Here is an 18,080-nt window from a genome sequence, read left to right as displayed (position 1 = left end):
AGAAACTCAAGTTTTTACATAAAAGCTTGTAAATCAGCTGCTGCTTCACTGAACATACACATTTTCATGTGCACAACTCATGGATGTACCTGGATACAAATGGCATTTAAACCTACAGTATGTAAGAAATTATATTAGTTCTGAACTTCCACGGTTTGACAAAAATAATTTTTAAAACTTTTTGAATTTTGAAGGCCTGAGGTGTAGTGACAGCATTGCCCAGGGTGTGGTTGGAGAAAGCTGGGCAGAACCTGCTGTGCTGCCTGGGGTGCAGGAGAAGGCTGGTGGGTGAAGAAGAAGGGAGTGTGAAAATGGGGGTCCCTCCAGTCAGGGATGGAGGGCTTTCCCCCTCCAAAACAGACCATGAGACCATGTTTTCTTAACCAGAAATAAAACATGCATTAAGAATTTTGCAATGTAACTGGTCTAATGCTTTCAAGAAATAATGTATGCATATATATATTTATTTGTTTTTAATTTGTAATTTTGGGAGGGGTACAGAGGAGAGTTCAGAATTACTACGTGATTTAGCAGCCCCAGATTAGCCACATCTCTATCTCTGATCGTAACATGGTATGTAAACTGATTATGTTCAGAATAACTTTGACTTAATCATAAAATAAGCCTTGTGATGTGTATGACAAATTCAAAAATGGTCTTCACACCAGGCCTGAAATGAATTTTTGACATATTTTTGTAGGAGCTTTCAGGGAAAAAAAAATTAAATAGCTGAGAAAACTGGCCAGGTGAAATTCAGCTTAAACCTGTGAGTGAGTATATATGGATAACCCTGTTGTATTTGCCTTGATGCTGTTTGCTGAGGGTGTTGGGGTGCTACTGTAATGTCTGTCTCAGAAAATATTGTAGGCTTAAAAACCCACTTAAAATATGTGTTGCAGTGAGTCGTTTTAAGGTACTCAGCAGTTCTGGGTTGAACTAATCAAGGATTTTAAGCATTTTCCACCTTTAACACATTTAAATTCTCTATTCATGACTCTGGTACCAACATCCATGATAATGCCATTTCTTTTCAATCAAAAACTCACTGCCAGAAGCCTGACCATTTAAATGAGTGTCTCATTCACCTCCAGAGGAGTGCTGGTCTCAGTGATTTGTCCCTCCCGGAGTGTAACTCATTCAAATAAATGTAAATCACTATTTTATGTTGTTTGGTCAGGGTTTATAGATGTCACTGTACACTACTGAAAAGGCACATGTTAGATATTAAGGGAGGAATCAATGAGCTCCACAGAGATGAGAACAGGCAGGGTTTGGTTTTTGGTTTATCCACTCAGTGCAGCTATTATTGATTTTGATCCCGCAAGTGTTTGACCTCCTTTGTACAGCACAACTTGTTTATATTTTACAGCTGATTTTTTTTGCTTTGTACTTCATATTCCATTAGCATGCTACTTGAAAAAAATAAATCAATGCAGTTTGTTAATTAAAAAAGTGAAATCCTCAACCTCCAGCCCTGAATCACTAAGCTGCTCTCATGTGTGACCAGTGTGGCCTGACCCTGCTGGTGGATGGCAGTGACACAGCTGGGGATCATAGACTCATAGAACAGTTTAGGTTGGAAAAGACCTTTCAGATGATTGAGTCCAATTATCAATCCAGCACTGCCATGTCCCAAAACTGTGTCTCCAAGTGCCACATTTACACGGCTTTTAAGTACCTCCAGAGATGGTGACTCAGCCGCTTCCCTGGGCAGCCTTTTCCTGTGCTTGCCAACCTTTTCAGTGAAGAAATTTTTCCTAACATCCAATCTAAACCTCCTATGATTCAACTTGAGGCCATTTCCTCTTGGCTTATCACTTGTTACTCGGGAGAAGAGACAGACATGGGGCACACTACTTGTGCAGCCATGGGGCAGAGGCTCAGCTGACTGCAGCAGGTAAAAGGTATATTCCCACGTTTTTAATTTGCATATGTATATTGAGAAAGGTAAGAGAAAGCCTGCTGAGCAGATCGTGTCATTTAACTAACTCTATTTAATCCCTCAGACAGCCTCAAATTGTGCATGTCTCCTTCTAGCCCCTGGGCCTGCCAGCTCTCACTGTACCCACTGTGCAAGAAGGTAAAATTTCCTGTTTTCCTTTTCAGTGGTTCTAGCCTTGCTGATCAGTGGGATGGCTGGATGAGAGGAGCCAAAACACGGTGCTGGGGCTACAGCCCTGCTGGGGCCAGGGAGAGGTGGGTATCCAGTGGGGCTGACTGCCAGGAAAGGGGTGGCAGGACATGGTTGAGGCCAAGGCTGCTGCAGTCCAGGTGAGCTGCAGCACTGCGGTGGGGAGCGAGTGACACCTCTGAGCCATAAGGGCTCCCTGGCTCAGAAAAACTTGCTCTGGCTGCATCTGCTGGAGCCAGAGTGCTGGCAGAGACTGGTGCTGTGTGACCTGCAAATGCCCCTGTGGAAGATGCAGAGACAGGGAGTAGCTGCAATTAACAGTGGCATGTCTGAATGAGTGACTGGTTGCTTTGTTTGTTTTTTAAGCAATAATTGAGCTGGTTCAGCTAACTGGGTTTTAGGATGCTAAATTGTTGATCTGTTTAGGCTTTCTTATATTATAGTGGGAGTTTTTTTTCCCTCAAGGGGCAAGTTCATGGAAAAAGCAATATTCCTGTGTATAAGAATGGTACTTTCATCTTGTACCATCTCTAGGTAATACTTTTCCCGTTTCAGCTGCTCCCCATGTATCAGTTCCATCCAGACTAATGTCAAGGTTTGTTCCATGGGGTAGCAGTGACTGAACAGAGCAACTGTGGATTCTTCTGGTCAGGATAAGTCCACGTGAGCCATGGAAGAGTAAGAAACAAACCGTGTGTCTCTGCCAAGGAGAACTTAAAACCTGGGTGGATCCTCCATGGTTTCCTTCTACTGTCTGAGGAGGTGTCCATGCAGGCTTGGGGCAGTGCCGCATCCTGGACCTGCATGTGGCTTGAAACTATAATTTGCATCAGTGGCCTGACAGCTAAACACCCTGCTGCCACTGCTACTCTTCTTCTGTTCAGCCAATACACTTTTCCCAGCAAAACATCTCATCACCATTTTGCTTTTCGAGCATCAGTAGAGTCAGCAAGTTCTTCTGCCACCTGCCAAGAGCTTTGTCTGTCTCAGTGAGAGCTGGGCTTCTTTCCACTACAAAAACTGGAAGGAAGTTAGGAAGTCAGCACCATGCAACACTGAAACTTCATATTATGAAACAGGAGGAGACTCCCCTTCTTGTGTTTTCTTACTTATTTTAAAACAGATTAAAAGCCACCACATAAGCCTCTCCCCTTACCAGTGAATGATCTGACTGTGGAAATTGGGTTATGCATCCTCTGGGCTGCGTAGGACCTTGAATGAGGAATGACCTTTGCTGTCCCCTCCTGTGTGTCTTAGTCAGCTTTTGTGCAGTAGGGGACAAGAAGAAATGCCTGAAGTAGGTCACTGGACGCTGCGGTGCAGAGGCTGCCGCGGGGGCTGATCCATGAGCAGTCGCATCACGGCAGCTTTCTCAGCGAGGAGTGACGGCCCTGCTCTGAGCTGGGGTGGCTGCCCTGCCCCTTCCCCCACACCACCCCACACTGCCTGACACACAATCAGAGTGTGGGCTGGGTTGGAAGGTGCCTTAAAGATCATCCAGTTCCAGGCCCCACCATAGGCTGCCACACCTTCCAGTTTAAGACCAGATTACTTAAATCTCCATCCAGCCTGGCCTGGAACGCTTCCAGGAATGGAGCATTTGTCTTCTTCAGGCACATGGTGGTCCTCAGCAACAACCAGGGATGACTGGTTTGGGATGTTTTTAGCAAGGATTGGGAATGCACTTCCAAATAGCTCTTCTGCCCCTAAATATCTAAGCTGGGCAGCATGGTGAGCCTATTTGGGCAGCTGTAGTTCGAGCCCAGAAATTGTCCTTGATAGCATCTGATCCACATATGGCAGAACATCTCTGCAGCTATCAGCCTGACAATCAGAGACCCCCTGGTTCCTGAAGCCAGCTGGGAGTGTCTACTGCCACCACTTATCAGACATGAGGTCACTGAAGATAACCCTTAACTGTGGCACTCCCCCCCACCCCCTCCCATCCTGACAGCATCTCTTCTTTTGTTCCACGAGATATCCCCATTTTAAGAAATGTCCCTTTTAAAATTATTTTCACTCTATTTTTAAAATACGTAACCTGGAGTGTTTTTTTCAACCTGTTTTTCCTGTGGGGAGCAGGAGGTGTGGTAGCAGGGTGTTTGGCCAAGTGAGTGGTGGGGGGTTTTCCTCAGCCAGTGTGAGCATGACAGACTACTCTGGATGGGTGCTCAGGCAGAACTATGTGAAGTTGGTGGCTCTATGTGAGGGGTCTTCAGGTACAGAGGGGCTTTTAAGTTAAGCAGGAACTTTCCAGGAACAAGCGCTTTTTCAGAGGGTGATAGCTCTTGATGCAGTGTGGGGTGTGGGTAGCTGGGGGATGCTGGTGTGCTGGATGCTCCCTTGTGTGGGAAGTAGATCATCAATCCATGTTGGAAATACAGTGGTTTCCCCAGCAAAACTACACGTACAGACAGAACTATCTTCTTTATTATAAAGATACACTATGAGGAACAAACTTGAATGTATACTGAAGCTTGTAATGGTACATGCCAAAAATGTACAGTACTATACATAAAAGTGCATTGTCACAACAGATTAACAGTACATTTCTCTTCCAGAACTGTGGATTTTCCATGTATTTATTTGATCTTCAAGAGTGGAAGGAATGCAATGGGAATGCAGCCATACACGAACAGGAAAGGATGCAATGGAAATGCAACAGTACAAGAGCAAAGCTAAAGCTCCTCTAAAATTTAAAGGCACTTTCACATGTACATACTACAGATGTACATTGACACAAGTAGGTAACAGTCAACAAGCAGGAAGCTACCAGTACTGCAATTCATCAAACTTGACAGTAAAGGACAATACTGATTGGATTAGGTGTGCAGGAGTTACCCTTTAGTACGCCTGTAGATGTAGCAGTCTTTCCTGTTACATATCCACTTACTATGCTTTAAAGTATCTATAATAACCATCAAACTACACATTAACTGTGTGAATGCACTAAGTGGATGCATTCACTAAATGCACTGTTTCTAATATTTTCTTTTGCTAAACAATTTCTAATATAAGCATTATGGAGTCCAGTACAGTTATTTAAACATACAAAATTCCCTATGCAATTTAAAGATACAGGTATCCATCTCAATTGTGCCAGGTGGGTTAATTTAAAAATGCTAGACAAAAACTATATGCAAATGAAAGCTGAAATTCCAGTTTTGTTCCACTGAGTCTAGTAAATTGGGAAACTACTTGAAAATATCTCTGGTCCCAAACAAGTGAGCAGACCCTACAGACCAGCACTGGTCTGCAGCTGGGGCTGGTCTGGCTTAGGCTCTGGCCCTGGTGCTAGGACCAGGCAGGACAGTTGACAAGGATGGAGGTTTGCTGACCCATGCTGCACAGCCCACTGTGGTGGATTATGAATTTGCCTCTAACCTAGATGTGAAGTCTGTGACTGGACTGAAAAGTGTTTTCAAATACCAGCAATAGTTTGGGGGTCTGAGGCAGCTCATGGAGTATTTCTCACCTGTGAAGCCTGGAGCTTCACATTGCATCACCTGTCTAGAAGCTGTAAACCAGAGCAGGAATAAATTGCTCCCAAATAACAACAGGAAATTACTCCTGTCATCTCAGCAATTATGTCTATCAAATTTTGTCACTACTCTTCTCCTCCCAAACTCAGTTGTTCATGTATACTGAGTTACACAATTTCAAGCTTTCCAAAAGTGAGATCTTACAGAGTATGTGGAAAGACAGACTTTAATTACAGCCAGTCATACTTCTGTAGGTGGCCCACAAGTGATTTTTTTCCCCCCTTTTTATTCAATGAAACTGCTTTTATGGATTAGATGTTTGAAAACATGTTCACAGAAATAATATTATGGCTTACTGTTGCAGTGTGCAACAAGCTGAAGGTTTAGCTCATGCCTAATGAAGTTTAAAAACAGAACACTAAGCAAATTTGACAGTCACCACTCACACAGACATAAGAAAGGTACTGATTTCTGTCATTAAAAAAAAGGGGAAGTGGAGGGGAAAGGGGTTACGGAAAACTTTAGTCAGCTTAAATCTAGGCAGTAGAAACTCAGCTGCCTGTCCTGTGAATGACCCCTGCACCAGTGGCAGGGGGTAGTCCCTCTTCAGAGTCCCTGTCTTGCTGCCGTCAGCACAACTGAGCATTTGTGCCGTGCAAGGCGGTCAGCACGGCTGGGTCAGCTCGAAACTTGGACTGTTGCAACCCAAATCGCCTCCTTAGTTGGCAACTGAGTAATAAAGTCAATGGGATACTTTTCTGAATTACTGACTAGTTGATCCCTTTAATAGCCCCTCATGCTCCTTAAAGGACCAACGGGTTCACGCACTCCTCAGAGCCTGGCTTCTGTGAACTTCAAACAAATTTAGCTTTTGTAAAAAATGTGGTATCAGGGAATGAAGGTCTAGCTTCATGGGAAAAGGTACACTATTACAGAGGGCAGCAAAAGGAGTTTCTAGGTACTATCCTGGAGATGTGCTTTAGCTGTGTCCTGGAATGCTGCTTTGTATCAGTGAGAGCAATGTGATCTCCAGCTCCATCCAGCACTTGCCTCTAGTGAGACTGCCAACAAGAAAGCTAAAACTTGGTGCCAATTATGAGTTGTGAGGGTTTGGTGATTTTTTTTTTTTTGTGTCTTAAATAAGAAATGTGGCCTGAGATGACTTAGACATTCCACACAGACACTTAATCCTCACATGCTAAATTTCAGTTCTTACTAACCTGCTTGAGATTTGGTTTGGTGACCCAGAAATGAGAGGCTCCATGTCCCCTGAACCCCCTCCCGCCCCTTAGTTTTGTGCAGGATCTGTTATTATATAGCTACAGTAAGACTGTGAAGTATGGTACAACGTGGCAAGCTGTTTGTGATCTGTGTTGGTTTTATTACAAATGGTGCAGCATCAAGTTTTCAAGTAAGTCTATGTTTGTTTTTTAAAACTATGCACAATTGTCCAGTTTTTCATTTAATCGAAACCATACAAAATACAAATGCCCATGTTAATGTAGCTACTTTCAGACAATACATTCAAAAACACTGAAAAACAAAGCCTCTCCAGTTACAAACATGAACAGATGATGTTACGGAGCCCTGACTTCTATTGTTAATCCATCCCTTTCCCTAGCACACCCCAGCTGGGCACTGTGGGTGGCTGAGCTGCCTACATTGTGCAAGATTTGTCGGCTGGACCCTGGGAAGGAGGAGAAGGCCCTATGCTAGGATTTGTTTTTGGAAGAACAATAGGTTTTGGCCTAAGAGCAGGAGGTTTCAGCTGCACTCCCATTCTAGGGGCCACCATGGGCTTGAAAGTACTCATGGTGTCACTGGAAGAACTAGTGCTACGGCGGATCTGAGGCTCAGAGCTCCTTAAAACAACGCTGTGGAGAGGGCTGAGAGACTCTGTGGAGGTGGCAGGGGTGGGGGTGTTTTTCATTTGCTCCAAGGTGTCCAGCACAACATCAGGGGCGTGTTTGGCTGAGCTCTGCCGCTCCAGCTCACGGAGCTCGTTCAGTGCTGTGTTCATCGTCTCCTCGATGTCCTGGGTCAGAGCACAAGAGACAGCAGCATGTCATTCACATTGCTACCGAATGCCAGAGGAGCAAGGGGAGGGGGAAGGAAGTGCATTAATTAATTCACCAACCATCCTCTAACAGTTATGATGGTACTAAAATCAGTTTCCCCCAGATTTATTTGAAAGACATTACGATTGACAACATGGCAGCTTTGAGTGGACATTACAAGCACTTAACCTTGTTCATATGACAGAATAAAAAAAATGGTATTACACCAAAATCTGCAAGCTATTTATGAAGTGATTGTCAGCACAACTGATGTTTGCTTAAGGAGTATTTTAGTGGTGAAGATTTCTGTCATCTCTTGGGTACTGGCAACTGTAAAGATTTTAGTCCATTTACTCACTCTTTTCCATTTGCTCATCTAACTTCTCTGCTCATCTACAGCCTCAAGTGTTCAGGGTCTCTTTCCCTCACATGGATTCCAAACCTAGTTTTCTAAGGAAATAAAGTTTGTGTGCCTATCAGCTCTTCTCTTATTTCACCGAGTTAAACCTTAAACAGAAAAATCCTGTAAGATATTGGTCAGTATACATACCTAAGAAAAACTACTTCAGGCCTGAAGGCTAAAAGAATGCACCTAGATACTAGCTGACTGCTTTTCAGTAGTACTGAGATACAGCTAAGCTTAAAATATCTTGTGTTCCCTGCCTGCTCACATGGAGCAGGCAGGGAACTTTCGCATAGTTTAATCTGAACTTTCACATAGTTTAATCTAAACTTTCACATAGTTTAATCAAAGTTTGGGTTCTCCCACTGCCAAATGATCACCAGTCTCTGCATAAAAAAAGAGGTATCTTAAGCCAAACAGCACTATTCCAGGAAAGTAAATTAATAACTTAGAATAAAATAAAACAGTGAAACACTTGCACTTTCTAACCCTAGTACATAGGTTCTGACCTAAGCATGCCAGTCACTTCTATTCCTTACTGGAGGCAGAGTTTGAAAGCAAGCAATATCAGTGCATTAAATTTTAAAACATGAGTGCTGGTGTTATTGTAAGATGTGTTTGCAATCATAGAGCACCCTCAGGGTGCTCCTAGTAATCACGTTATCCTACCTAGACAAAATGTGAGTTCTGAAGACAGAAGTATCTATTTACTCAAGAGCTGTTACCAGCTCAGTACAACAGACCAATTTGATGATCAGGGTGCTTCCTACTCCATTCTTTTCATCTCTTCACTGCCAGGAATGATAGTGGTGACCGTTCACACAGGTGTAAGATGGCCCACAATTTACACAGCTGCAATGTCTTGCACATCAGGTTCTACTACACACATCAAATCAAAACATAACATGAACTGCATGAAAACCATAAAATACACAGGACTGTGGACCGTAAACCTGCTTTGAATGGCAATGGTCACTACTGGCCAGTCAGAGCACTTTTCTGCTTACCACAATACTGAGACATAACTGAACACTAATTACATGCAAGTCAGAATAGGACAGCCTTCAACAGAGCACAGCGATCTGTGTAGCTGTTGTAATACTGTCCTAGTGTTCTGTATGGCAGAGGCAATTTCATTACAGTGTAATGGGAAATAATTTCTTTTTATTGCCTCTGCAATATTTACTCTCCTTTGTGTTTCTTCTATTCATGATTGCTCAATGCATCTTCTTTCACACACACTCTGTTTGGAAAGCCAAGCAGGATATTCCCAGCACACACCTTCCCACCAGCGCACGTGCTCTGTGCCGTGCTATTCAATGAGATTTGCTGCTCAGAAAATCAGACAGTCCAATAAATATAAAAGACACAAACCTGAGCTATTGACTCTGGGTCCAGTGGTTTATGGTCATTGAAACCTGTGTACTGACCAGAAGATGTAGACCTTCTAATGGGGGGGCTATCAATCTTCTTCAGCGAATCGTGTCTGCTGATGTTGGTGAGGCTGCCGTGGCCAGGCCTGCGCCGCCGTTCAGGGCTGTCGGCGTTGAGGTTGCGATTCTGAAGGAGGGCTCTGGGACTGCAGTGAGTTGCCAGGTTGGGGGAGCCCAGCTCCATGGCCGAGTTGGAGAGAGGGTGAGGTGGGTGTACTGGGCAGTGGCCATCACTGCTCCTGCCTGGGCGTCGTAGGGGAGGTGGAGGTTCCGATCTCTTTCTCTGCCTGCACCAGTGGATAAGTGGTGGTAGAACAAGTTGTAGTGACCCAGCATAAACATGTGTAGGAGTAATTACTGTGTAAACACTGAGCTGTGAGCAGGAACTGAGAACATGTTGTGCTGAAGCTTACCTTCCTAAATACACATCTGAGTGACGGTCTGTGGGGGAGTTCATATCCTTTGATGATGACTTGTCCTCAGTTATGGGTCCGCTGCTGGCCTCACTGTCTGCTTTTTGGCTCAGTGTATCCGAGAAGGTATCATCCCTGAACAGAACACAGGTGGCAAGATGAGAAGTGAGCGAGTGAAGCGTGACAGAACACCTTGGCACTCTCAGATTTTAATCCCTTTAAGAAAAGCAGGCATGTTATAAATGCACTGCAGCCCTTGCACATCTCCCAAAATTGTTTATAATCCTTCTGTTTACTGAGCTCTTTACACTTTGAGTGGATGTAACCTTTCTGTAAAGAACTTTGTTATCCTTGGCAAAGCACATGCCTAATACTGCGAAACAAGAGTTCAGGGCTGCATTTCCCCAGCTCTTGCTATTCTGAAGTTAAAAGTCAGCAACTGCTACAAAAGGATAATCAAATTAAAATAGGTGCAGCAGTGTCTTTCTCTTAATGTACTGGGAACGTGGCCATAGAAGTAGCTTGGCCTAGTAGTAGTTTTTGACAGAGCTTTCAATTCAGGGCAGTAAAGACAGGTATCCTCCATAGAAGGCAAATGTTTAATCTATCTGACCCTTCAAACCACTGACCCATTTGGAAAATATTGCTAAGCACTTTAGACTTTACAGCCCCCAAGAACCCAGTCACACCAGACACTGCTTACATATCCTGCACCACTATGTACTGGTGAGGGACAAGGCCATCAATTCCGTTGTGCCTTCCTTCCCACCAGTCTTCAGACGCTCGGTGATACAGCAGAAGGGAAGCTCCTTTCTTGAAAGAGAGTTCTCGTGCAGATCTTCCAACATAGTCAAACTTAGCAATAGCTTCTATGGGCTCGCACTCTGGGTGGGAAGAACAACAAGTATCAGATTCCATATCGCTCCTTTTGGTTTCATAAACCCCATTTTTTGCTTTTTCTCAGTGTTCATTCTGACAGAGATCAGCTGAAGGCAGGCAGACAACAGGCACTGGTTACAATGTGCCCCTTACAAAGAAGCATAATCAGTGTCCCAGGTGTAAAACATCTGGGTTGCTTCAGCAGCTGCAGAAAACAACAGCGTACTCAAATGTTACAACTGCCTTTATGAGAGAGGCCTCTGCCTCCTGCTGGAAGGGCTCCTGCATGGCTGGAAGTGGGATGGTGGCCAGGCAATATAAAGACTTCTGAAAATAAAAAGAGCAAACTCAGATGAATAATCAAAAGCCCAAGGAACCAGCATGATAAGGGAAAAGTAAATAGGAGTGCTTTTACCATCTGGAGTGGCAAAGGAAGGAAGACAAGGTTAGTCTGTGCATGAGTAGGGATACCCTGCCTAACTGGGCCATGGAATTTCTGTCTTTTACGTGACAAGCATACAGACCTACTGAAACCTTTTACACAGCACCAGAGCCTCGTGCTTTAATCCACTTCCTTAAAGCCCTTTTGGAGCGAGACAAGACGGCTCCACACCACAGGGACAGTCCCTGTGTGGCCTCAAGTTGCTTAAAGCAGCTCTGCCTGCTCCAAAATCCTGAGCTGCCCTGGTTTCTGCAGGGGAGGCTGATGTTCTCTGAAGCCAAACACTGGCTCCAGCAGTCCTGGCTAATCCTCTGTCAGAATGTTCGTAAATTCAGCCTTAGTCTGGCAACGTGCTCATCCTGTAACCTGCGCCAGGATGGAGACCTACTGATGTCAGCAAAGGGGCCCTGCAGGTATGGCCAGAGCTGTGCCCAGGCATCCAGCAAACAGCTGTGATTTTTACAAGCTCTCATTTTGTCTGCATAAAACCAAAGGCACCTGAGCTCTAACAGATTAAATTTTGTCATCAAAGTCTGAAAACATAAAGAAAAAACTGCAAAATACAGGTCTAAAAATCACATACTCTGATAGATTCCAGTAACTCAAGAATCCCTGAAATGACTAATTTCTTTACATAATTAGAGCAATATTTAGATGGAAATTAACATCTGGGCTAATGACTAGCATAGCAACTTTCTGTCTGGTGAAAATTAAAATTGCTGAGCTTGTAATTCCCCAAAGAACCAGGCTGGTAATGAATGCCACTGTCCCTTTATGACAACATTTTGCACAGGAATGTCTTTTTAAAATTAACTTTGTTCTACAGTGTGAAAACATAATGACAGCACCTTTATTGAGGTTATAGTTTGCAGCTCATTTTTTTAATAACTTGCCCAGCCTGCAGAAGACTGTCTTTTGGTTTGCTGCTTCTGCAGTCGCATTAAGCGTTCCTGTCAGTGACAAACTGCAGTGTTTAGAAGTTACTAACTCTAACTCAGAAACTTTACAGAGATGGAATACAGTGATATGTGGAATTCACTGTTAGAAACATAAAAGTAATGTATGGTGGCAGGAATTACTTTATTATATAAATACAAATAAGAACCTAGCAATAACAGTATTCTTTCCTGAAAATTCATCCCTACTGGATGGCTATAGAGGACTGTATTATCTTTTTTGTTCTTTGTCTTTTTTCTCTCTTTCTCCCTTTTGCTTTCCTTGTCTAGCAGCCCCTGCTCTGGACCACTGACACGGCAGCAACAATGCGGGATCTAATCACTGGTGTTATTTCTTGTTTTCTTGCCTTGCCTGGGCAAATCACAACTATCATATTCCACCCTATACTCTGCTTTCAAGTTTGTTGTGGAAGGGAAGAGCTTGTGAGCCAGCACCTTTGAATATCAAGTGTACTGTGACTTGTGAGTCAGCACCTTTGGTTGTGTTGTGGGAGTTGAGAACTTGCTGAAGTGTACTGTACAAAACTAAGGGCTTGTTCACCTCCACTCTTGTGGAAGTCTGTTGTAAGAAATCTAAGGGTGTGTTAGCCAATATCAGTTGGACTCGATGATCTTGAAGTTGATCTCTTTCAACCTAGTGATTCTGTGATTCTGTTAAGGTGACTGTACAATAAAACGTAAGAGTACCCTGATACATGTCCAATGTCTTTGTTCAGCCTGACGGATGAGAATTTGTAACAAACATCATGGCCCCTACGAATGTCTCGCTCACCAGCATTTCCTGGTGGGCAGGGCTGAATGGGTTCTCGGTTTTATGTTATTAAGCAAAGGAAATATGAAGTTGACATAGAAAGAAACATTCTGGAAAACTGGGAAACCTCTAATGGTGGTTATGGTAATATGCTACCCTGTCGTCATTCCTACAGTCTAACAAAAAATGCAGATGCCACAAAGCAACTGTAAGGCTTTAAGAAAAAGAAAAGACATAAAACCAAACATGCCTGTTTATATATGAAAAGGTAATATGAAATGGCAATAATGTAACACTGACAAAAGAACACAGTTCCTCTTCTATCATGTACCTTGCTTGTGGCATTTGTTTTAAGAAGGAAATAACTGGAATTGGGTAGGATTGAAAAGGAACAGACACTTGTATGAACACACTGTTCTCAGATTACAGCTAATTTATGGGTTATGGTAGAGTTGGTCAAGAATTCAGAAATAAAACCTCTCAGGCTTTGGAGAGCCAGTCAGTCACTAACAGGCAAATACTTTAAAATGTAAAAAAACCAAAGCAGTCAACCAAACAAAAGAGTTTTACAGTAAGTCATGAATCTCAAATTTCCTTCACATATTTTCCTTAGACACTCTCCACAGTTAACTGGTAACGCGCATGAGTACTAGATTGATGGACAAACCCCTACACTCTTTAGCTATGGAATTCCCTGTTTCTCTGCTAACTTCAACAGACCATACAGTATCCCACAACTGAGTATACAGGTATTGTTATTTACAAATTAGTGGACTAAACTAGAAATAGCTCTGTCTTGCTCAGTGGAATTATGCTCATCTAAGTGTGGTGTGCAATGGTAATCCTGTTTATTGTGTCCTTCTACCACCTGCAAAACTCATGTACTTTCTCAGAGGTCTGAATGATGTTGTCCCACTGGAACCAGCTGTATGAATTGTTAATGAACCCATAATGGATGTGACTTTTGAGACATGTACATCAGATTGCCTGGGTAACAAATTCCACCTCCTCAGGGAGGAGTGCCCAGTAGATTTCACACAGATTTCATGAAGAGGACAAAAAATGAGTTCAGACAGGTTTTCCTACTGTGAAAGGGGTGTTTTCATTTCCCAATACACAGAGATAATTTTCCTACAGCAAACAGTACTAAGACTGTACTTAAATAATAATTCATCTTGTTACAGGTCACGCTTTAATAGTGAAAACCAAAGTACAATGACAGTTACTCCTAGACATAAATGCATTTTGGAAAGTTAAGCCATTTAATATCAAGGTTACTGAATGACAGATGAGTATTTCCAGAAAACTAAGGTAATGAAAGCTAAATTTGGGATGTGTAACTCAAATTCTGTGTGATACTGAATATTTAACAGTAAAATTGACAGTTTGGAGGGAAGTGTAATTGCACTGCTCTGTCCACACCTGCGGGCATTCACCTAAAATAGCAAGAAGTATTTGACGACGTAGAGGATCTCACCAGCTATCATCTCTAGTGAATCAGGCAATGCTATGGAAGTGAAAAATTAGGACAAACTGAAGAACTGTGGGAAAAACTTCTGCTGCTTGGGAGAGCAGAAAGGGCAAAAGAAATGCAAGTGTTAGTTTTGGTTTTGGGATTAGAGTGTCAGATGTAGACCTAACCTCCCTATAGAGGTGATGGCACTGAACTGGCCCTGGGCTGCCCTCTATGCCTCAGGGCACAAGGAATTAAGGAAAGGAGGGGACACCATCCCCTGCACTTTTTCTAGGAGAGTTGCTGTCCCTCTGCTCTGTATTTCCTCAGTTTTCCCAGGTGTACCCTGTCTGTTTGGAATAAATTATGTCCTTGAGCTCCCCAGGAAGATGCTATCTCCCTATTTCTGTATCTTCTTCTGCATCCCATCAAAGAATAGAGTGGTTTTGTAATTTCAAAGTCCTGTCCTCAGAACAGCAGTAGTCTGACTGGGAAGAGCAAAAGCAAAGAAGTGTTGCAAGGTGTTGACAAAACAGAGTTTGACAAAGTGTCAATCACAGCATGCACTACTGAAGAGAAAGGAAATGATTATGTGTTGGGAACACAACAACAACTTACAGTTTAACACGGCCCTGTAAATTTTGTTTTCAGCAGAAATACCATCTGAAGTTTTATCCTAAGTTTACGAGATATCTGTGAAGAGTATGGTATTAATTTTAGGTATGTTTTCCTAGGAAAACTCCATCTGCCTAACTTCCTCAGGAAATGTTTACTTCCTTTGCAGACTTGTCACTCTTTACTATATGACTACAACAAGAATAAAGAATCTCCATTGATTTGAAGGTAAAGGAAATATGCTAACAGCTGTTTCAGTAAAACATGAACAATGTCCTTTGAATCCTTACTGAAGAGACATTTTCAGGTAAAGGTTTGTCTGCAACAAAATTACAGAATTTTTTTGCCTCTCATCTTGAGTACAAATGTTCTGAACTTCAAAAATTAAATTTCATTTCCAGATTTAGGAGAAAGGAAAAACTTATATGTTTTCCTCATCAGTATACTTTCTGCACATCTAAAAAAGCCGGAAAACACCACATTAAAATGCAGTTCCTTTTCTTTCCTGCTTCCCTTTCCAGTGATAAACTGAAATACCAGTAAACTTAGGGGAAAAATCCCAAAACAATTATTTAGATGTGCTAGTCTTTCTTCCCCCCAGTCTACTTCATTTTACTTCTGCAGACATAATTTAATGCTCAGTTTTTAAAGTTTTGTTGTTTTCTGAATTGTAATGAAAATTTCTAGCACTACTGACACAGTTCCTACAGATGGCGTTTTTCTGGTAGGCACAGAGAGAGCCACTTGCAGTTTAACTTTATAGCAACAGCAAGTAAAATAAATCCTTCTGGTTTTGATCATAACCTCTGGATTATATTTCACTGACCCTGTAATTCCTGTGGGGTAGGCTGTTCAGTCTTATGTATGTATACAACATTTTAGCATAAAACTAATCAGATTTCCAACATGAGAAAAAACCCTTAGCATTTACAAAATCTGCTTCTTCCATGTCCTAACAAAGGGAACCATGTAAGTACCATGTGTCCAATCAATACAGCAGCAAAGCAGTACCTCCCTTTCTCTCTCTCCACATGCAGCTGGCGGTGATGCATCCAGCTTACAATCAATGAATCAATCACATTAAACCCCCAAAATACTCCAGACCCTTTAATAGAAGGTTTTTAAAATCCACCATGTGTCAATCAGTGACTCTCATAGAGTTCAATAAGCACACTGAAAATTTTTCACTTTGTATCTGGTGTAAATAATGTTTTTTAAAAGGAATTGACCAGAGAACAAACACATGAATGTGTGTGCAAAGAGAGAGTGAGTGCATTTAATTTAGTCTGTAACCTACATTAGAAAAATGTGCTATTACAACAGAAAGCCATATTAATGGGAAAAAAATGGTTTAGACCTTGCAGGTTGGAAATTGAAGACCAAAAGGTTTTGTATGCAATCCTGGCTTAATAATCCTCAATTTTGCAGCAGTATTTACCTAGCTTACAAATATTTTTGCGCTAACAATTATTTCTCTGTAAACACAAATGTCTGCTTTCTTTTGGCACTGAATTAATTAAAAGGTGTGACAAAGCAACTAGAATTAAACTACTGGGTGATCTGATGAACAAAAACACATCTTGAGCAGTTAAATCCTTTAACAGAACTTTGTCCTGTTGACAAGTATTCTCTTCAAGGTTTGTCTTCCCAAGTGACACAGTCATAACACAAGTAATACTAGACAGAAATGTAAAACTGGTGTAACAGCGAAGTGGTGGGATAAAGCCCATGATGATCGAGGCACAAATGATGCATCGTGCGATGCCACAGTCCTGCTCCTCTGGATCCTGCTGGTGTTTTCATCTTTCCTAGTCATGGCTTTGAAGTAAGTGCTTTTGATGATTGCTGAAAAGCTGCACTTCTTCTCCATGTCCACTCATGCCTTTGTCTCTCAGTTTGGTAATGGAACCCTGAAGTTGGCCCCAATATATTGAACTGGCGTGTCATCTACAATTCACTTGTGTTCTAAATGAGAGACAGGCAGACTTCCTCAGCTTCCACTCTTGCTTCATACCTCCAATGGAAGAAGGAGTTCTTCTAAAGTATAGCTATACTGTCTTGGAAAAATAAGGTGCAATTATGAGTTTGTTCACACTGCTTAGAAGAGATGTGTTGTTGAAAGATGGTGGGTTTAGTTGTACAGAGCTGGTCAAGAGGAACCCATGCACAGCCTCTCTTGCAGAGCTGTTGTACTCCCTGCTGCACAGGCATGGCTACACACCCAGGCAGAAGACCTAAATTTTTCTCCTACTCTGTTTTCCCCCCTTCTGTAATGTCTGCCCACCCAAATGTCCCTCCTCTCCAAACAGCTGCACTGACAGACTCTGCCTGCCCCTCTTCACCTTGGCAAAGGGGAAGAGACAGACAATCTGTCACTGACAGCTTGCGTACGTGACAAAGCAGACGGGTACAGCTAGAGTGGAACTATTGTTTACTTTGCTCTGTGTGCAATGGGAGCAGTGTAGCCAGGTTTCCTATACATACACCTTCCGGTTTCCCTTCCCTACAGCAATTGTCCCAGCTCCTAAACAGTATCCCTTATGACATTATTAAAAAAAAAAAATAAAAAAAAAATCCTTTTCTGCTGTAGGTCTTTTCCTCCCCTTTCCTCCGCTCTGTCTTTTCCTCTTCCTTCCTCCACACATCCTCTGAAAGGGACAAGGGGAAGCTTTTGTTTCTACTGCTGCTAAGTGCACTGGTTGCTTTGTCTGGAATGCCTGCTACTCTTCTCTACACTGGGAGTTATTCTGAATCCTTCACCTCTAATGGTCTACTAATTCTTACAAAAACAGTAGTTATATAACAATTTTGAGAATCCTTTTCTATCTGTTAAATTTGCTTGAAACTTGGCAAAAGTTACTGTGAGGGACATCTAAGGGATGGTCAAACTGTCACATAGTGAATTTTACCCAGGAGATAAATGTGTTGAATACACATTTATGACCTGGATAAAAAGAATTAATATAACAGTTGCATCAAGTTTTAATGGATACTGCTCATACCCAGAAGTATATGTGATTGATATTTAGAGAAAATTATTACTATTCAAAAGCTTCACTCTGGGG

At 42.4% G+C, this 18,080-nt stretch overlaps 1 protein-coding gene across 5 annotated transcripts in view; it reads right to left on the bottom strand.

The window, feature by feature from the left end:
* Positions 1-4,543: 4,543 nt before the first annotated feature.
* Positions 4,544-18,080, bottom strand: part of SRGAP1 (SLIT-ROBO Rho GTPase activating protein 1) — a 141,358-nt gene continuing 127,821 nt past the window's right edge. For 2 of the 5 annotated variants that reach the window (XM_015628225.2, XM_015628226.2), the window contains exons 19-22: positions 10,623-10,803; positions 9,920-10,054; positions 9,448-9,793; positions 4,544-7,648 (exon numbers count right to left, since the gene is read on the bottom strand). In XM_015628225.2, the coding sequence (XP_015483711.1) occupies positions 7,271-7,648; positions 9,448-9,793; positions 9,920-10,054; positions 10,623-10,803 (1,040 nt within the window). In that variant the 3' untranslated portion in view covers positions 4,544-7,270. Of the gene's footprint in view, positions 7,649-8,028; positions 8,121-9,447; positions 9,794-9,919; positions 10,055-10,622; positions 10,804-12,116; positions 17,073-18,080 lie in introns of those variants that run through there. The other 3 variants (XM_015628227.2, XM_015628228.2, XM_015628229.2) reach the window with 3 other exon arrangements.

This window comes from Parus major, chromosome 1A (assembly GCF_001522545.3).
Source record: "Parus major isolate Abel chromosome 1A, Parus_major1.1, whole genome shotgun sequence".
Lineage (NCBI taxonomy): Eukaryota > Metazoa > Chordata > Aves > Passeriformes > Paridae > Parus > Parus major.
This window is presented reverse-complemented; position numbering and strand designations above follow the sequence as displayed.